General features: G+C 53.7%; 1 protein-coding gene and 1 long non-coding RNA gene across 13 annotated transcripts; both read left to right on the top strand.

Annotated features, from left to right (window-relative positions):
- The first annotated feature begins 227 nt into the window (after positions 1-227).
- On the top strand, positions 228-19,764 carry PGGHG (protein-glucosylgalactosylhydroxylysine glucosidase). Of its 12 annotated transcripts, none has more exons than XM_075163691.1 (17): positions 914-1,000; positions 3,844-4,461; positions 4,562-4,639; positions 6,559-6,689; positions 7,820-8,087; positions 8,386-8,596; positions 9,144-9,579; positions 10,664-10,783; positions 10,981-11,112; positions 11,441-11,552; positions 12,771-12,843; positions 13,359-13,495; positions 14,277-14,410; positions 14,652-14,747; positions 15,224-15,321; positions 17,909-18,123; positions 18,217-19,764. In XM_075163691.1, exons 5-17 carry the CDS (start codon positions 7,835-7,837, stop codon positions 18,279-18,281), a joined length of 2,082 nt encoding a protein of 693 aa, XP_075019792.1. In that variant the 5' UTR covers positions 914-1,000; positions 3,844-4,461; positions 4,562-4,639; positions 6,559-6,689; positions 7,820-7,834; the 3' UTR covers positions 18,282-19,764. The 12 variants fall into 12 exon arrangements, 11 of the variants coding, with proteins under 11 accessions (XP_075019789.1, XP_075019790.1, XP_075019797.1 ...); XM_075163690.1 differs by having other exon boundaries at positions 4,558-4,639; XM_075163698.1 differs by having other exon boundaries at positions 3,844-4,639; positions 7,890-8,087.
- On the top strand, positions 1,466-1,900 carry LOC142088389 (uncharacterized). The gene is made up of 2 exons (XR_012675845.1): positions 1,466-1,552; positions 1,753-1,900. It is a non-coding gene; the product is annotated as an uncharacterized LOC142088389 (long non-coding RNA).
- Positions 19,765-19,930: the final 166 nt, after the last annotated feature.

Here is a 19,930-nt window from a genome sequence, read left to right as displayed (position 1 = left end):
CAATTATGCTGGTGCTAATGTGAATTTTAATGACCAAACTCAGAGGGTTCCCTCCCAGTGAAAATCTGTTCTGTGGTTTTATCTTCGCTCATACTTCTGCTCTCAACGGGGTGCAGGTTGTTCTTGCCACTTCTTACTCTGATCTGCTCTTGTAGTGCTCCACGTGTGCCAGGATCCAGGCTGTTGGCATCAGGAAGCATGCAGACATCACGGAAAACGCGATGACTTGCTCCTGCCGGCGGGAGAAGAAACAGAAGAATTAGTGGGATGGCTGCGCGAGGGCCACGCCGTATGTGGGGTTCCTGGGACGGTTGCACACTGGTGCTGCGTCTCATGCAATGGATCGAGCGCGCTTGTCTGTGCTTCTTGCTCTTTCCAGCCCCGGGGCTATCAGGTGGACACACCTTGGGGCTGTGGGAGGGAGATTTGGGTAAGCACAGCAGTTTCCACCAACGGTGGACCAAGCTGGTTGCTCTCTAGGTTTGTTTCCATCACTCTGTGTTTCTTTGTCATGATTCTTGCTGGGAAATCGGAGCAGCCTGTGACCTTCAGTCAGCAGCGAGGCCTGGGCCTGCAGTGTTTCCAAAAGCAGCTGTGCCTGACTTTCAAATGACTTTGAGGCGTGAATTGCAACCAGTAGCAGCCTCTTATATTTCTGGTGTACCAGGGCAGCACTTAACCCCTTGCACTGTCACCTTTATTTCTTTATTTGGCTAGAAAAAGTCTCCAGGCTCGTGAAGCACTTTGTTGCAGACGTTGGAAAGGCAGCAGGGGTAAACCCCACAAGCAAGGGGTGGAAGTGAAACCCTGCCAGGATTTCTGGCGAAAAGCTGCTTTTTCCAAGCTCATTTCACCCAGCCCAGGAGGGTCTCTGCAGCTGGAGCGGCTCCTTTTTTGGTGGGGATCATCCCCAGAGGGAGGAATGACGGAGGGACTTACAGGCTCTGGCTCTGCGATGACAGCAGACCCCATCCTCGCCCACGGGGACACCTGCTTTGGGGTGAGTGTCCCATGAAAGGGGGGGACGGGGCCCAGGTCTGTCCCTGTGCTGGCAGGGTGCCAGTGCCACTACCCTCTCCTCCCTGAGGTCCTCAGCCTGCCCCCTGGCTTAGCCTCCCTGGGGGACACCCTGGGCTGCAGGGGACCCTCAGCAGGTACCCTACACCCCAAAGATTAAGAAAGGATAAAATAAAATGGAAGCAAGAGCCTGAAGGGGGGGAGCAGGGCATGCACCCCCCTGTGGGGTGCAGTCTGGAGCTTGCTCTGCTCTGGGGGCACCTTTCCTCCTTTTTCTCCCCCCTCCCCTTTTGCTTTCACTGCTAACAAAAATAATTTGGCTATAATGCAGAGGGGGGTTTTGTGCCCCTCCATCCAGGGCCCCTGGGAGCAGGGGCTCCCCCCCGTTTTCAGCCCCCCACAAGCTACTCACAGCAGCAGAGAGTGGATGTTCGGGTGGCTTGGAGGTGACCTGCGCCCGGGGGACCCGCGGGGTCCGCAGCACAGTGGCCAGCAGCCGGGAGCCCCGCTGAAAGCCCCACATGGCGGTGGCAGGGTGAGCGCACTGCTCTTCTCACTGCGACCGGGCTGCAGCTGCCCAGCCCGTCACCGCTGCCACCGCCCCCCCGCTGCCACCCCTCGGCACGGGGCCTGCCGCTCTCCCAAGGGCACGGCAGAGGAAAACCCTTACACGGCAAGATTTTTCCAAATTGCTCACTACTTAATTTTTTTTTTTCTCTTCCCTTTCCTCAGCAGCACCCAACTCCCCATGCCTCTGAGGTCAAAAACCGTGTCCCCAGCCAGCAAGGTGGGACCTCTCTGCGATGCTCTGCTGAAGAGCAGAACTCTTCTCTCAGGCTTTTTAAAATTTATAACACTCAAAACACAATGTACTTTTTCTTAAGCTGTTGCAGACATGATGCCTGATCTTCTCTTTCTGATCGCAGTCAGCAGGACCTTGCTTGTCCCATCTGAGGCAATGGCTTCTCCACCTTCCATTTTGCATAGGCTCAAATGCAACATAAGCAGCTGGGAGAAGTCTCACAATCGCTAGCCCCTGTTCTCGTGGGGAACTTCAACTTACCGGATTTCTGCTGAAAATACAATACAGCAGAGGGGAAACAGGCTACTTCTTGACACAGCTGGTGAGGGAGCCAGCTAGGGAAGGTGTCCCACTGGACCTGTTGTTTGCGAAAGAGGAGCACTTGTGGGTGATGTGACGGTTGGAGGCCGTCTTGGGCATAGCGATCGCAAAATGATAGTTTTTGATTCTCGGAGAAGTAAGGAGGGGGGTCAGCAGAACTGCCACTTTGGACTTCCAGACTGCTTGACAGAGTCCCTTGGGAGGCAGTCCTGAAGGGCAAAGGAGTCACCATCCCTGGAGGTATTTAAAAGACGTGTAGATGAGGCGCTTAGGGACATGGTGTAGTGGCGGACTTCGCAGTGCTAGGTTAATGGTTGGACTCGATCTTAAAGGTCTTTTCCAACCTAAACAAGTATATGATTGATTCTAAAATCATGTATGCACAGGCTCCTCCTTACATGGTGGTGTCTGTCCAGCAAGCCTGTCAGCCACGCACTGTTTAAGGTGCTGACAGATCTGTTGCTGGTGTTTGATCAAGTTGGGCTGGAGTTTGCAAAAGCAACTTCCAGCTTTCCCTGAGCTGAGAGCAGAAGTGGCTGAAAGCCTTGAGGCTGGGTCTTGTTCCTCCAACGTGTGGATGCTTGTCCAGCGGGAGAGATAGTGCCCTTTCGATTTCAACACGTGCCTGCTTCGCTGAATAGCCCAGCTTTGTCCTTCCCTCCCTTAAAAACAGCTCTGCCAAAAGTTTGCCGGGATTTGTATGGACCTGCTCAGAGTTCTCCTTCCCGGAGTCGGGAATGCCACCTTCCTCTCCCTGACTCTCCTTGCTGCTCATGGTGGCAGCAGGCTCCTTTGTGGGATGAAATGGGGTCTTGTGTTTAGAAGGAGGTCAGAGCTCTTTTCCCAGAAACTGTCTCGGGAAGGTGCATGTTTTTACCTTAAAAATGGCACGATGGGCTGCACGGACCGTCACTGGTCAAGCACCGGTTTGTTGACCAAAGATGACTGCTGAAATTTAAAAGTGGTAACAGAATCCTCTTACCTTGTGTCTGCTGCTTGCAGCTGGCTTTCCAAAGGATTTCCCTTTGATTTCCTGTCATCAGAGCCTTTTTCCAACCAGCTGACAGTCAGTAATCTCTCTCTGCAGAGACACAAAGCTGGGGGGGTGGCAGAGCCTCCAACAGTAAAGATTTTTCTTTTGAGCAGTTTCACAAATCATCTGCCTCTGTGAGACAAGGGAAAGGAATAAGTGACCTCCAGGAACCCCCCTAGATGACATCTCACACTTCTCTGCTGCCCCCTTAGCCTTAGTTGATTTTCTAGAGCAAACCCGTGTTCTGCTGTGCCTCTTTACGCTGCTTTTAGTGATAACAATACTGACCTGCGTGTCGTTGGGAGCAGCTCTTCTTCCTCCTCCTTGTCAGGAAGAAGCATCCAGGCAGCAACCATCTCCCTCCCTATCTTGCCCCAACTGCCCATGGGCTGTGAGCGGTGCTAGCTCTGTTTCTGTTAGTCTGGACCAGATTATAGAGAAGGACCTGTCTGCTCAGGGAACCACTCAAACAAGAACGGCAGTGCCCGTAGGCACCGGCAGCACGGCCGCTCCAGTCGGCCATTTGCTAGCATCGAAGCAGGCATCTCAAATCCCCTTTTGCCACCAACCCTCACATGTTCAGCATTTCAGAGTGCGAAGGAGGGGGAGCGTTCCTGTGCCTCAGTCCCTTCCTGAAAACCTACCTAGAAACCTTCTTTTGCTCCTGTAGATCGAGCTTCTCGGCAGAGAACTATGGCAGAGTTCGAGGAGGTTTTGGCTGCCTGGGAGAAAGGGCTTTTCTGAAAAAGAATATTTCCATATTCCTTTAATGAAGCAAAGGGAGCGGAGGGCATGCCTGTTGGGTCAGCTGGGGGAGTGAAATGCTCTTCGCCTGTGAGCTGGCGGCTGCTGGAGGAGATACTCGCGCCCCAGAGCCTTGATGGGGTCTCTGAAGCGTGGGCTGAGCCCGCCTGCTCTCTGGCAGGTTGGATGTACTTGCCTCTGCCATAGACTCAGCCCGTGCCTGAGACCAGCTGGCGGTCATGAAGATTAAAGAAAAGACTAAATTAAACTTGCTGTGGCAAGGTATGAGTTTAGATCCTTGAATACAAAGGGAGTAGAGCTGGGAGCAAATATTAACGGTTGGGTCTGCCCTTCGCTGCTCGTCAGGATTTCTCCAAGGCATCTCTCGGGTGGGTATCTGCAGCAATGATCCAGCAAGGCTCTGCTGTGCAGGGAGCATCTGCCTCTTCAGCTGCTTTCCTGGTGAATCTGGGAAGCTGGTGAGGAGAAGACCAGGAGCAGTTGACACAGGAGAGCTCTTTGACCCTTTCCACCTCTCGTTTTGGTAAGGAAGGCGTACAGCAGCTCTTTTTCTTAACCCGGACACCCTTGCTGCTCCTCCTCCTTTTCCTCAGCTTCCTCCCTGGGTGTTTTTTGGCAGGAAGGCCACTCCAGGACACGTTACCTCGTGTGCCCATGGAAAACCTTCCCTTCGGTCCTGTTGAACGCAGCTGGACCCGGAGGTAGGATAAACAACATTGCCTTTACCTGTGCCCCCCAGCCTCTTCCCTACAAGCTCACGCCGTGTTTCCAGAGCGGCCTCTGACCTTGCGTTCCTCCTGACTCAGTCGATGGTTGTATCTGTTCTCTCTGGGGCTGGCAGTGGTGGGCTTGAGGCGGAATCGGAGGGACTCGTCCCGCCTCGCCTGGGAGGAAGCGGTGAGGGGCTCTCAGCTTCCCCAAGCAGCAGCCGGCAGAGAGACGCGGTGTCTTTCACTGCTTCTGGGCTGAGGAAACACTTTTTCGCTTCCTTAATGCTGATGGCAGCTTTGCTTGAGTTGGGCATTGGCTTTTCTGTGGATTTACAGAGAGGAGAACAGATGTGTAATATCTATCTGGTAAATGCCGGATCGTTCAATAAGATGATAATCCTCTCTGAGCAGCAGGGCAGAGGCGGTGGGTTGGTAAGAGAGGCACAGCAGTGGCTGCAGAGCTCTCCGCGTCTCCCTGATCCACGAGGACAGGACCGTAGATCTCCGTGCTAAGAGGGGTTTGTTTCTGCAAGGACCAACCGTGCTGCACGGGGTAGGACAGAGAAACTGCTGACGTGATGCCCCCCTGAGGTGCTGGGGACACGGGCAGTGCTCGGCGGGGGCTGAGTAGGGAACCTTGCAGATGCTCCTGCTGCAGGAGTGTGAAGGCTGACGAGTAAAAGCTGGGGCTGCCCAAGCTTGGGCTGAGCTCAGAGATGGCTTTGAGGTAGAAGAGACATAGGATCAAGTAACAGTGGATCTGCGAGCCTCCATCTTCTAGGGAGCGTGGACAAGTGAGCTGGAGGCATGTCTGGGATCCAGGGGAATATCCATTTAGATCCACGGTGATTTGCTCTTCCCCACACCCCGAGCTTGGGTTTGTAACGCAACACTTCTGTGCTGTCCTACGCTTGCTGTGTTTGATGGGGAGTGAAAGTGTCTATGGAGGGGCCCTCACCTCCCTTTGCTGAAGGGCGTGACGTGGGGTGAACGTTGGCTGTTGCATTCAGCAGCTGTGGGGTCTGCTTTTTGGCTCACCTGCGACACAAGGCCGTAGGAGCTTTGCCAGCTCCAAAGAGGTCTGCAGGGAAACCGATAGCCTGAGCCTTTGCCACGGTCAGAGGACGCGCGTGCAGCACGGTGACTGCCGGCTCTCTTGAGGGCTCACACTGGTCAAACTCCGTTTGGATCTCTTTGGAGAACCACGTTGCAGCGAGGCAAGAGCCGGGGCACGGTCACGCCAGGGCAAAGAGCCTGCTGGGGACGGGTCCAAGTCGGTGTGGCCCTGGTGCGTGGTGGAGCTCAGCCCGGGGAAGGACGGGCTTTTTCTTGTGCAACCTGGCCCTCTTTGGGGACAGCTTGGTAAAACGCTGCTCCGTCTGTAACTGGGCTTTAGAAGTGATAGGAGATGTTGGGGGCTGGGAGAAGCGGGGCTGGGTGCCAGCAGTGCCCCTGCGGTGCGGGAATTCGGGGCGGGTGCTCGCTGGCACCCGTGCTGTGCCCGGAAAAGCGTGCCGCCGCGGCGGCAGAGGGGTCATGGGAAGGAAGCCGGGAAAAGCGTGCCAAAGCTGAAGCCCAGATCCGTTCCCTTGGAAAGCAGGAAAAGGGTCAGAGCGTGGCTGGGGACACAGGGCGGTTATCGCACGTAGCTCCTGCTGCAGAGGTGTGTGTTCTCCTCCGCCCGCGCTCTGGCTGGCGAGCAGCCGCAGCTCTCCGCCGGGGCCACTGCTGCGTTTCTCAGGCGGCTTTTAGATGATAAGTCATCGGAGTCTGGTTTTTATCTCTCGGTTCCTCCTTCCCCAGAGTGCGGGGCAGCCCCGCCACCTCTGCGCTCCCTGCCGTGGGCAATGAGCTCATCTGGGCAAACACCTGCATGATAAGATTTATTTTTTTATTATTTTTTTTTTCAGGAGGGGGAAAAAAAAGTGATTTCCTTCCTTCTTCCTTGTTTGGGTAACTTCCGTCCTTCCCCCGAGCAGGAGCCCCACGTCAGCAGCCTCCGCCTGCACGGCCAGAGTTCACGCTCAGCCCCAGACCAAAGGCAAGATCTAACCTCCTCACTTTCTGCACCCCTTTTGTTTTTGTTTTTTTTTTTTTAACTTTCCTGAAGGGAGGAGGAGGATTTTTCTCACCATTCAATCTCGGGCACCGCCTGGCGTGAGGAAACCCAGCCGTCCCCGAGAGCTGCCAGCAGCCGGCTGCTATCGAGGAGGGATTTGATTTTGGGGACTGCCAGCCTGGCCGGAGCGCGCTCTCGCTGCTCTCGTGCCGCCCCGGCCGGCTTTCCAGCTCCGCTTGGAGAGTGTCTCCATGCCTTACTTTATCGTTTCTATATTATCCTAGTGCTTGGCACTGCCAGGCGCCAGCCACAGCTCCCTTTTGTAAGGTGCTGTTTATATGTGTCTGTATCTTTAATATATATTTCTATATATGTTTATAAATTATATATAAATATATCTTTTATATATTTTTATATATATCAATGAAATAAAAAGCTCCTACCCCAGCAAGCCAGTAACTGAAGCTGAGCCAGAGATGCAAGAGTGAGGGGGGGCACAGGCGTACAGTGAGACGGGAGATGGGAAGCCGCTGAGGCCACAGAAGAGTATTATTTAATAGTGTCACGGAATAGCGGTGGGAGGAAGAGGAGGAAAGAAGAGGAAGGTGGCTGTGTTGTATTGGGAGAAACTGGTGAGATCCTGTCACGGAGAGGGCAGCAGAAGAGGAAGGGGGGGGAAATTGGAGAAGCGACAAAGCCAATGAGTCGGTGAGGTTTGGGCGAGCTGGAGGAGCCGCCTTGCTTGGCTGGGAGACAGCTGGAGCGAAGAGGGAACAAGGGAAACTGCAAAGGAGGAAATGAGCCCGGGTGGAGGAGACCCACCCCAGGCGCTGGGAGGAAAGCTGGGGTGGAGGAAAACCGCTGCTGGAGGTGCTGGTGGTGATCAGAAGGGAGACTAAAAGAAATGAGGACCCTGGGACGAACGAGGCTGGAGGCAGGCAAGCAGCCAGCTTTGCCGGTGTAACTGGGGTGTTACAGGAAGGTTACAGAGAGAGGAGCAGCTTGCAGCCCCCGCTTTCGGCTGGCGTTCAATACGGCCACGCTCAGCCTGCCCCGACGTTGTCCGTGCAACCCTTGTACCTGACTCTGTTGTTGTTGTTGTTGTTCTGCAGCTTGGGTTGGTAAAAATGGCTGATGGCAAAGAGGACCCCGCAGTGTTCACCTCCACTTCTCTGCCCTCAGACCCACGACTGCTGGCTACGGTGACTAATGCTTACCTGGGCACCCGTGTGTACCGAGACATCCTCCACGTCAATGGCGTGTACAACGGGGCGGTGGGAGACACGCACCGTGCCGACATCCCCAGCCCCGTCAACGTTAGGATGACGGTGCCCAGTGCAGACAGCCTGGCTGAGACCTTCACTCTGAACACCCGGACGGGTAAACAGCAGAGCATGGGAAGGAATTTCCCTGTCCTGCTGCCTCCTTTCAGATTTCCATCTTGGGCACCCATCACTCTCTAACTGCTGGTGACCCTCTTCTAGAAGTTAAAAGTCTCTTTGCCTGTGTTGCCTCTTCCACAAGGTCGTATCTTTCTTCTCCCCATTCTCTGTTCACCTGTGGGGTGGTGTTCTTCTGAAGTCGTGTTGAACCAGTAGATAGGGCAGAAATGGGAGTCTGGGGCAGAACATCAGGACCTGATGGTTCAAAAGGCTGACGGTTCTTGTTGTGCTTACAGGAACCTTCAGCCACGTGCTTCAGTCAACTGATTTTACAGCCACCCATCAGATCTATGCTCACCATTCCCTTGTTCACCTGATGGCCTTCAGCATCACCATCCGACGATCAGCTCACACCACCCAACCCATCACTGTCCAGCTCCAGGCTCCTTTTGTGCCAGAGAGCCAGGACTTGGACCTGAAGCTAGGACCAGACTTCCAGGGAGCACAGTGAGTGTGGATCACGGGGGACCTTGCCCTGAATACATCCGTCATAGGCTGTTGCACGCTGCCCTGCTCACCGTTAGGAAATAAATTGCAAAAGTAAGGCTAGAGCTAGACTGACATGGTAAGTAGCACGGCGGCTTGTGCAAATCTGCTTCTTCCTGGAAGGTATATAAAAAAAACAAAATTAAGTATAGAAACATTTTTATTAGTTGCAACTCCAGAACTATTATTTACACTGCCGTGTAAAAGAGCAACGAAGGCCACAGGGACTAGGTGTGATTACAAAGAAATGAGTTTGGGGAAGATAGTGGGTTTGGAGGAGATGACCTCTAAAAATGGCTTGCTGGGATTGGGGACCAGTTGTAAAGAATTTCAGTCTCCTGCGCTTTGGGGTGGGACGGCAGCTAAGCTGAAGTGTGGGGACAAGGAGCTTCCATCCCAGGTGGGAACGGGAGCCTGATACTCAGCTGCTGGGGGGAGGTCCCCTCTGTGTGGGTGGACGTCCACCCGCTCCGCTCTCCCTTTCCCCATTGCTTGCTGTCTCCTGCAGCTACGTCTACGGGAAGACACTGGTTCCCGAGGTGCAGGGGGGACCTCGTCCCACAGTTCACATGCTCTGGACTCCCGTGCCGCGAGCCTTGACGTTGTGCGGGGAGGAGCGGGAGCGATCCTGGGAGTTCCTGACGGCCGTGGCAGAGAGCGAAGAGGAGGCGAAGAGGAGCTACAGCGAAGGACTGGCCCTCGTCGCTGCTGGCTCCCTGCACTCCTCCCACGCCCACGCGTGGGCCGTGCTGTGGCGAGGCTGCTGCATAGACCTGGATGGACCTCTGCCCTTGAGGCAGGCCCTCTTCGGGTGTCTCTACTACCTGCTGAGCGCCATCCCGCCCCGGGGGAGCCTGGGCTTCCTCTTCCACGGCATCAGCCCTGGCGGCTTGTCCAATGGCACTCAGGGCGAGGACTACTGGGGGCACGTCTTCTGGGACCAGGTGCGTGGGCGCCGTGCGCAGCGGCTTTGCACAGCGACTGGGGTGGAGAAGACTCAGCAGGAGGCTGCTGGGAGGCCTCCTCCTCACCCCCAAGCAGGGGTACCTTGGCACCCGCCTCTTGTTGGAGACCACCCTCCTGCCTTCCGTAACAGCTACCCAGACCCAGCTCGATCCCTGGAGTTACTCATCTGGGTTGTCCTGTAACTCAAAAGCAAATTGCCTAAATCGAAGCTAGCTGCCTGGGGCTGCTGCGTAGCCAGTGGGGGTGAGGGGCCGGGAGAGACCCCACCGCAGGGCAGCCCCCTTCCGCAAGCTGAGGTCTGGGACTAAGATAGTTCAGGCTGCTCACCCAAGGGAGCTGCAGTGACTAGCTTAGAGCACGGCCATCAACTTTTAGCTGTTTAAAACGAGGCAAGCTGAAACCTGCCCTTCTCCCAGCTTCGGTGGCGTTGGCAAGCCCCGTTTCGCCTCAACCACTGAAAAAAACAGGAGTGTTTTCAGTAATGGGCACATTCAGCTTTTAAATGTAGGTTTGATGTGTACTCAATAAGCTGGCTGGGCTGGGTGGCTTTGCCACAGCCAGAGGCTTAGACCTGCTCTCGGAGCAGCCACGCTGAATGGGTGCACAGCTCTGCAGCTGAATAACTGCAGCTGATTGCATGGCGTGAGCAGGAGACACTGCCAGATGGTGTTGAGGCTCCTGTGCTAAACCCAGTCCGGCCTTTCAGTGGGCAAGGGCTTTTTGGTCCTGTGGACCTTGTGTGCTTTCTTCCTGGTGATGCGTGTGGTTTTGACCCTCTCCAGAGCCTCTGGCTTTGGAGGACTCCTGCCTCCCTTCTCTGCACGATGGGAGGTCCTGCTGAGATCATCCTAGTGAGGTACCAGAGAGTAGCAGGCATGGGCAGAAGCAATCCCTTGTGTTTTTATTCCTTTTAATAAGCCCATGGGACATCACCTTTAAGTAGTAGCAAAATCACGGTCAGAGCATTTGGGATGGGGGTGGACTTGAAGGGTTAAACTGGTGGGAGCATTTGGGTGCCCCACCAGCCGATCCCACCATCCTGCCTTGCTTGGATGTTTCCAGGACACCTGGATGTTCCCGAACATTCTGCTGTTTTATCCTGAAGCTGCCCGAGCCATCCTGGAGTACCGGATTCGCACACTGGAAGGAGCCTTATGCAACGCGCAGGAGCAAGGCTACAAGGTGGGGATAGAGATGTTGGGCTGAGGGCAATGTGACCCAGCCACTGTCACGCAGGAGGACAGCTGGGCGTTGCTCTTCCTCTCTGGTTCTAGTTTTAGCCAGGGGCTGTGAGCAGGCCATTGCCCGCAGGTGGTGGACTGGGGAGAGCATCTCAAAATGTTGTGCTCAGCTGCCTCATGGATGTCTTCTCCTGGCAGGGTGCTAAGTTCCCGTGGGAGAGTGCAGCCACTGGCCGGGAAGTCTGTCCTGAGGAGATCTATGGAGCCCAAGAAATCCATGTCACTGGGGACGTTTTGATGGCCTTTGAGCAGTATTATTGCACCACGCAGGTAAAGGGAGCGTGTGCCACCTGGATGGCCTGGTGGCAAGGCCTGCAGGGCATCTGGTGACTGTCACTGTCCCTTCCCAGAGAAACTCTGTTGTTCTCAGCTCCTGTCAGAATTGCTGGTAGCACCCCGGGGTCCCTTCTTCAGCCCTGTCTCCTCTGTCCTTGCTCCTTGTGGGCGGCTCAGCATCCTGTTGCCCCAATCCAGGCCAGTTTTCCAACCTTTTCTCCTGCTACGTCCCTCTCCTTAGAGCTCCTGTCCTCCTGCTGAGTTTGGGTCTGGCTGAGTCTCCCTCATGTCCCCGTTTTTCTCTGGCTTTGGCTCCCTCCAGGACCAGAAGCTGTTCAGGGAGGATGGAGGCTGGAAGCTGGTGGGTGCCGTGGCTCAGTACTGGTGCAGCAGGATGGTGTGGAGCGAGGAGGAGCAATGCTACCACATCAAAGGTACTTCTGCAGCTGCTAGACCTGTTTGTAGGGAAGGGGTTTGCGAGCAGAGGCTCGGTGCCCCTCCAGCCAGACCTGGACGGGAGTGCATGGGCTCTTCAGACTCCTGCCCTCTGGAATATCTCACAGATAACGTTTGTGTCCGTGCTAATGCGGGACAAAATGCTTAGCTCTTTTCCAATGCCACAGTATCGGTTGTTTTTTCTCTCAGCCCCTTGCCACTCATAAGACACCTTTAAATGTCTCTTTCCATGGTGGTACAAGCATGGGTGCCTTCAGATCTGCTGTTGTGACTGGTGGCACTTAGAGAAAACAGAGTGCAAGGGCTTTAGAGAGGAAAGACTTCTCTTTTCTAAGTCTTTTCTAAGAGACCTGAGTTTAAATTCCCCAGGAGCCTGCAAGAGTTTAACCCCTTGAAGAACATCTGGTGCTGTTGGCGCCGAACAAGTACAACCGCTGATATGTCTGATAAGGGTCTCTCTGCAGGCAGCAATCCTGCTGAAGCACGTTATGCTAACGAGTGAAGTTACCCACTGATGGGCTGCTTCTGAAAGGGGACACTGAGGAAGAAAACGAGAAGTGAAGGAGAGGTGTTTGTGGGAGGAGGGTCTGGGTTAGAGCGAAGGGGTCTCGATGCAACTGGGGTGATCAGAGCTAGGAGAGCCCCTGGGGTTGCTGCAGGCTGACTCTTGGTGTGAAGATCCTTGGAGACAGCGCCAGTACCCCCAAAGGAGTCACGTATTTAAATGTCTATTTTCACGTTTCTCTTGGGAAGCGGCCTTCTCTCCTTCTGGGGACAATCTGCACGAAAGCAGCAACGGAAGGAACTGAGCTTGTAGCTAGGGAAAGATTTAATGACTTGATCAACTTGATTGAATGACTTGAAAGAATTAATGACTTGAAGGTCACCTTGCCTGTGAAGTGAGGGAGATGCCCTCAGGTTGAGGGCATCTGCTGCCCATCAGCCAAAGCTGTAAGCCAGGTTATTTCTCCTTCACAACAAGCACCACTTATGTCCTCCTCTACGGAGTGTCGCACCGAGATCGCTGTGGGATCCTGCCAGAAGAAGAGAGGCAACACCTTGCCACGTGGGCAGGCATCACTGCCACGGGAGGGGTTCCGTCCTCGTGCCACTTCCCTGAGGAGGGGCACAAAGCCATGCCAAACCTCGGGTGTGCTGCGGTGTGAAGTGTCCCCTTCCCCTTCCTCTTCCTCCAGGTGTCATGCCCCCAGATGAGTTTCATTACCGGGTTGATAACTCTGTTTACACCAACGCCGTGGCCCAGCGGAGGTAACGCGCATGCCTTGTTGAAGCTCCACCTCATCCCTCTTCTTTTCTGCCTAGCAGTCTGGCAGGGGTAGGAGGCAGCAGGGCTCCCGTGTGGGATACAGGAGAGCCTTTCCTCTCTTCACACACCTCTACCTGAGCTGGTCTCCTTTGCCTGCTTTTACAGTCAGCGGAAAGAAGTAGGTGGTCCCGTGGCAGTTCATCTGACATGTTTCAGGCGTCCACATGAGACTGAGAGGGATTTCACTTCACAGGAGGGTTTCTCTCCCTGTATTTTATGAGATGTCTATACAATTAGCCAGCTGGAGACGTCTAAAGCTAGGGGAATGGACTCCCAACTCCAGCAATGAAAGCTGTTACCCCAAGCTTAAACTTTGACCCATGTTCTTTCAGAGTAGCTCTTTCTTTGCAGTTATGGCTCAGTGAGTTCTTTCTGTTCCCTTTCTTCTCTTTCCCTCTCTGAGGAGGTCACAGGCACCCATGCCTGACATAAAGCACCGTTCCTCGCTTCTTTTCAGCTTGAATTTTGCCGCTGATGTTGCTCGGGACTTCTTGATCCCTGTGCCAGAGGAGTGGGTGGACTGTGCCAAGAAAGTCAAAGTGCCCTTTGATGCGGAGAAGAAATATCATCCCGAGTACGACGGTTACAGCCCAGGTGAGTGGAGAGGCAGCAGTAGACCTTTGAGTTGCCCACTGCTCTTTCTTCGTAAGCCTGCAAGAAGTGGGGACTCTGGTTCAAATACTGGGACAGCGGCTGAACGGTTGGCTGAAATAAAAATCTCTAGCGTTGCTCTCCAAGTGCAGCATTTGGGTTGCCAGTGTGGAGACGTTTTTTCTGCCTCTTGGTGGATCGTTTCTCATTAGCAGGCTCATAAAATTGGGAAATTTGGGAACACAGAGAGTAGGAAGAGACTTTTAGTACGGGGCTGCAGATGACATGGTTGCTATGAACCCATTGCTGACAGTTAGGTCTATCTTTCCAAGGTCAAGTGCCATGTGTTGCCCTTCCAGCAACCCCTGGCCCTCTGGCAGTGAAGGGGCCAGTTCCAGTGGAAATGCATGCCCAGTTTAGTGCCCCTTGTCTCACAGTTAGGGGCAGGGTAATCTGGATGCACAGGGTCGTGGGAGCTGTTCCTTTGCACCTGAAGCTTAGGTGACACCGGTCTGGGTGCCATCATGTTAGAGCTGTGCCGGTGTCCTGCCTCAACACAGCACCAAGGACAAACCATAAGCTGCTGTTCTGGACTGCCTTCAGCAAGGCAGCAGTGAGTTGTCCTCCCTGTAGTTCCACTACCTTCCCCCTGCCGATCTGGTGTTTTTGTTCTAAGTTTATGATTCTGTGTGAGTCAGGTTTTTTCCCTATATGAGTAAATAGACAATCAGTCTGCCAGTTATTCCCCGCTGGCGTACGTGGTCTGACCGACTCCTTTCCCCAGGTGAGCCTGTGAAACAAGCTGACGTTGTCTTGCTTGGATTCCCGCTGATGCACCCCATGAGCTCTGAAGTCCGGAGAAATGACCTGGAGATGTATGAACCCGTCACTGAGCTGGATGGGCCAGCCATGACCTGGGTAAGGAGAGGGGCAAAGCCTAAGGTGGGATTCATCCACGAGGTGGTGGTCACTGCCACCCCCATCAGCGGGCACGATTTGTCAGACCTGCTTTAAACTCTAAGCTCTAGTGCAGAGCTAGAGATGTGCGCTGAAAATGTCTACTGTGGGTCAGAGGGGTGGTGTCACTCTGAAGCTTTTGCTGTATTGTCACCCCTGGGGGAGACAGCAGCTGGTGAAAGGCCATTTTTCTCTCCTGCAGAGCATGTTTGCAGTGGGCTGGCTGGAGCTAAAGGAGGTGCAGAGAGCCCAGAGCCAACTGAACAAGTGTTTCAGCAACATCACGGAGCCCTTCAAGGTTAGCTGCGTGGCGTGGGTGCTTCCCGGTGACAAATGCCTCTTGTTTCTCTCTTGCCTGTTCCCAAGTAGGTCGCGTCACACTGAGAGACGCCACTTGGACTGGATGCTGACTGCACTTGTGGTCACTAGGTTATTGTTATATTGAGCTAGGTGGTTGCACGCTCTGTCTCTTCTTTGCATGCTTCTGAAGAGCAGTGAAGAGGCATCCGCTTCCTACCACGCAATACAAAGCCATGGGTCAGTACCATGCTCACCCCAGGCTTCCTTCTGCCTGCCAGGGATGGGAAAGGGAATGGAGATGGTGGTATTTCGAGACACATTGGAGCCCCCCCACCCCCAGGATGGGCGGCAGGGCATGGTCATTGCAACACCCCGATATGTGACAGTGACGATGATAAGCGTATTCAAACCCACGAAACTGTATGAAGAGTCCCAGTGCAACTGTTGAGTCATTTCTTTCTCTTGCTGGAGCAGATCTGGGTGGAGAACTCAGATGGGTCAGGAGCTGTGAACTTCTTGACAGGGATGGGTGGATTCTTGCAAGCTGTCCTCTTTGGCTACACAGGGTTCAGGTGAGACCTATGTTATGTCGCATTTAATTTCTAAGCAACTAGATGTCACTTGAAACCTTACTGTTCAGCTGGAGTAATGTGGTTTTACTCATGAAAAAGAAAGGAACTTGCAGCATCCAGAATATCCTCCAAAGCTCCCAGCAGGTAATGAACAAACAGGAATGTTAATGATCCCAGATGAACTGCGGATACTGGGGACAGTTAGTCACTGGTGGAGGACCGCGTGGCGTTATCAGAAATGAGAAGCTTTGGTCCATTTCTCCTCCAGCTACATCAGTGTTGAAAGCCATTGGCTTCAAAAGGAGACAAAGCTAGGCCAACACCGAGCTCTTCAACGCTAGTTGACACCCTCAGTGAAGAGGGACATCTCAGGATTGTGGCTAGCCTGTATCATTCCAATGTCTGCATATCAGAAACACATCTAGACCTGCCCACTCCATAGGTGGTTTTAGCTTTGGTTTCTTCACTAAGTGGATGAAGCTTAAAGACTATGATCCACCAATTACATTGGCCTTTTGGTTAACTAATTGAGGAGAAAGTCCATACAACCACCTTGCAGGCAAATACAAGACTGCTGCTTATTATACCTTACACACTGTGGTCTTTCTAAGGGGACCTTTGTAAATGGAGACCCTGTCCTTTGCCACCACACTGAGCTGCCATAGGCCTATTCCCACTTTAAAAGCTGGAAGCAGATTTGGAACAGGTAAGAGACTCTCTCCGCGTCACTTGATGAGTTAGTTGCACATTTGGGAAGCTAAATGTCATTCCATAAGTCTGTCGTCTGGCTTAGCTATAACATCATCCTATCTCCTTTGGATCTGGTGTGGAAAGACCCTCTGCAGCTCCTCTGAAGCAATCTGCCATCGGCACACATGTGGCTCTGCAAGCCTCTGTGGAGGAAAGTGCTCAGCTGGCATCGCCACAGCGTTAAAATATTTTAGAAAAAACATTAAGCTATTTGTATAATTTCAAAGCTGTGTCTCGTATCCAAAGCAGCCTGGTGGTTTCAACCCTGGAGCAACAGTCTCTTGAGTGTATTCTTAGTTTAACTGAGGATGGATCAAACTGACAAGCCTTTTGATTTCCAGTGAAACCTTCTAGCACTAACTATGTGTTTCTACTCTGTGTGTGTGGCCAGAAGCTGCTGAGAAACCCACCAGTTTCTTGGTGGAGCTGGGTGTGAGCTACCGTATTCCCAGCTGAAAACCTTAATCTCAGCTTTTGCGAAGCGCGAAGGTCTTCAGATGCTCTGTGTGTGTCAGGTTGGGCCCCTCTCGGCACAGGCTCAAGCCACAGGCTTTGGGGCTCCAGCCAAATTTCCACAGATGTTGAGATGACATTTATGCAGCCCTCAAGGCCGCGCTCTTGCCTTGCCCATTGTAAGCCACGGACCCTGGCTGGCGCGTTGGCCTGCTGCTGAGGCTCTCCAGTCTCTTGGGTCTCTCTTGAGTCCTCTCCAGTCTGTTGAGCCCTCTCAACAGACTGGAGATGATTGTCAAGAGCTCTCACATGTCAAGATTTGAGTAGGAGATAACAGTGACCATTGCCTTTTCTCATCCAAAGCCAAAACACACAACTGGGCTCTGTTTGACTTTGGCTAAGGGCTTGGAGAAAGAATTCAAGCTGTTTGCTTGATTTTTATCTTTTGTTGAGGGAGCACATATAGCGGTGCTGAGTTTAAAGCCCTTCAAACCAGCGGGAGTGGGAGCTGATGCGGATTTCTGAACGTTACCTCACCGACCCGCTTCGGCCGCAGCCCAGAGGGAAAGTGAAAACCGAGCTGTGCGGACGCATCTTTGTTGAGATGGCAAATTGCAGAGAGAGGGACAGTGCTACCAGTCAGGCGTCTTGCCATTTAATTGAGCAGTGCTTCCAGGAGCATCTCCAGCAGGCGAGGTGAGCTCCCACCACCTCCTCACCAGCGTCGTACAGCTTTCAGAGCAGTGGCAGATGAGAACGGATACTTGCTGCTTAGGTATTTTGGCTGAAGCTGAACTCACATCCTAAAAATCCCAGCTACAGCCATCTCCTGAGCTCCTCCCGTGGCTGGAGCTCAGTTCCAGCACATGGCCCAGAGCCTGCGCCCATAGGTTCGTGTGACCAGACTTCAGTGGCAATTCCTGCTTGGGGTCCGTGGCCACCTCTGCTCGTTCCTGTGCCCTGTTCCCCTCCCCGTCTCAGAGCAGGGTATTCCCAAAATTTTGCCAGAGTAGCAGCTGATGAAGCCACGCTCTGAACATGAGTGAGGACCTGAGCTGCCTTAAAAAAGAAGAAGAATCCAACCTCATGGAAACACAGACCCCAAACGTGGAACTGGAAGGAGACAGGAATGCCTTAGGGTGCTGGGCTGTGAAATCACGACCTGAGTAGCTCTTCACCACAGATGCTTCTGCGTATTTGGGATTTGCCCAGAGATCCTTGGGATACACCAAGGACTCTTTCTGCCCACGGATGCACGGAGTAACAGGAGGGCTGTCTGGGATGTACGAGGCTGTGCTGTCTGGGGAGGTGGCCGACCCCACAAAGCTGCTTTGCTTTGTGGCCACCCTTTGTTCCCACCGCTGACCTGCTCCTGCCTTTCCAGGATCACAAAGACCAGCCTCCGCTTCAACCCTGCCTTTCCCGATGACATCAACAAGTTGAAAATCACCGGCGTCTCCTACTTTGGCAACAAAATGAAGTTCACCATCACCAAAGAAGAGATCAGGATCCAAGTGACCGAGTCTCCCCGGGACCCTCCGGCACCTCCCCTGGAAGCTGTGCTGGAGGAGTCGGGGCAGTGGTTTCCCCTGCGTGAAGGTACAGCGTCTCCACCTGGGTCTGTTGTCTAAAACAAAGACAATTTGGGGGGAAACCATTCCCATATCTCACACAGGTTGGTTTTTGTTGTAGGGCAGAGCGTCTCTTTCCCCACGGCGGCCGGCTGGATTCAGAGGTCGTCCACCAAGGCATTTTAAACCTTCGGTTTTACCCACCGAAGCAGCAGAAACAAGTTGAAGAGCAGATGCTGGTGGAGTGGGAAGGTAAAGGTGGAGTGGAAGGTGGGGGTCCCAGGCTGTGCATAAACCCTTTGCCCCCATGGGGCTGTGCGTGCTGTCTTCTTTCTCTTCTGTGGCCCCAGGGAGGGGTGGTGGGCTCGGAGCTCTCACCATGGCTGGGGTGGCAGCAGCTCCCCAAGTGATGCTGAGCATCCTTGCTATGGTGGGGGGCACTGAGCCCCCTGACTCCCCTTCACATGCCTTCAACATCTCACTTAGCAGAGGAGATGAAATCAAGCCTGAAAGTGACTGTTTTAAATGAGTTTTCTAAACACCCATGACTTCTTTATGCTTTAAACAACAGCATTTATAAGGATGCCCCTACTGATAAATCTGTACTTAGTCCAGCCCATACGCGCGCTGACTCCCAGCTCCTCCAGCACGTCCTGGCTTGGTCACGGACGCCTGCGTGGCTCAGGGGGTTCAAAGGGCTGGGGAGACTCAGCCACCGCTGCTTCGCCACGTCACTCCCGCCTGCCAGCGAGCAAAAAGAGGAGGATCCTTGGCTGCAGCGCACAGCTGCCTCTGTGGTCGGGGCCCCCCAGATCCTGCTGACCCCCTATGAGGAACTCTGCCAAGGCAGCGTGGGGCAGCAGGCAGCGCTGCAGAGTGGGCAGAAGTAAGGCTGGAGCTGAGCGTTATTTTGGCGCTAATTAGTCACAAAATACACAGCCAAAAGCATTTTAGCCCCAGTGCACAGCTCCTTTTCTTTTGAGTTATTCGGCATATAACGTCCCTATCATGTTTTAACCCCTTATCTATGTTATCATCTCTCTTTTCAAGCAGTTTTGGAATTAGAGCTCTTCTAACTTGATGTTTGAAGGGCTATGGGAAACCAAGGCATCAGTTATTGTTAATATTATGTCAGGTGACGACATAATGGGGTTTGAGCAGAGTCCTCCTCCAGCTAAGTAGCCTCAGGGCGAGCAAAGACCTGCTGTGTATTTGCTTAAGGCATTTTCAGTGTCCTAGAAAGCGCCGAGGGAGAGAAGAGGAAGGGCTGCGCCCGTGTGCCCGTGCAAACGGGAGCATGATACCCCCACACCCCACTCTGCACCGCCCAGCATCCTCCTTCCTGCATCCGCCTTCCTGGGGCGGTTTTAGTGCCTCATTTCCCAGCCCCACGCCTTTGCTAGAGCAGACCTGGGTCAAAGTGAGGGGGTGTCGAAGGTGCTCCCTGCCCTGCCGGGGTCTGTCCTCTCTAAACAAACCCCAGGAATCTCGGCTGAATCCCGCAGAGTTTATAAAAAGCCCTGCGGCCGCTTCCTGCCGCAGGCAGCATGTGGGAACACTTAGGGAAGGAGCCGAAGCAACTCCCCTGCCTTATAATTACGCTGGCTTTCTGTCAGGCCCCTTCAAAAGTCACCCAACCCCTAATTAGCAGCAGTTCTCGGCAGCAGGGCAGGACCCTTGCCCCGGTAACAGCCCTGTGGACTGCTCCTGGATTTGGATTTGGATTTGGATGTGTCTGGGGATAAAGCCCAGCTCTGAGCCAGGTCCCAGGTGGCACTAAAAGGGGTCCCCTGTTCCCCCCTGAAAAAGGGATCCTTTTAGTCCAGTTGCCAAAA

This window comes from Calonectris borealis, chromosome 14 (genome assembly GCF_964195595.1).
Source record: "Calonectris borealis chromosome 14, bCalBor7.hap1.2, whole genome shotgun sequence".
Taxonomy (NCBI): domain Eukaryota; kingdom Metazoa; phylum Chordata; class Aves; order Procellariiformes; family Procellariidae; genus Calonectris; species Calonectris borealis.
This window is presented reverse-complemented; position numbering and strand designations above follow the sequence as displayed.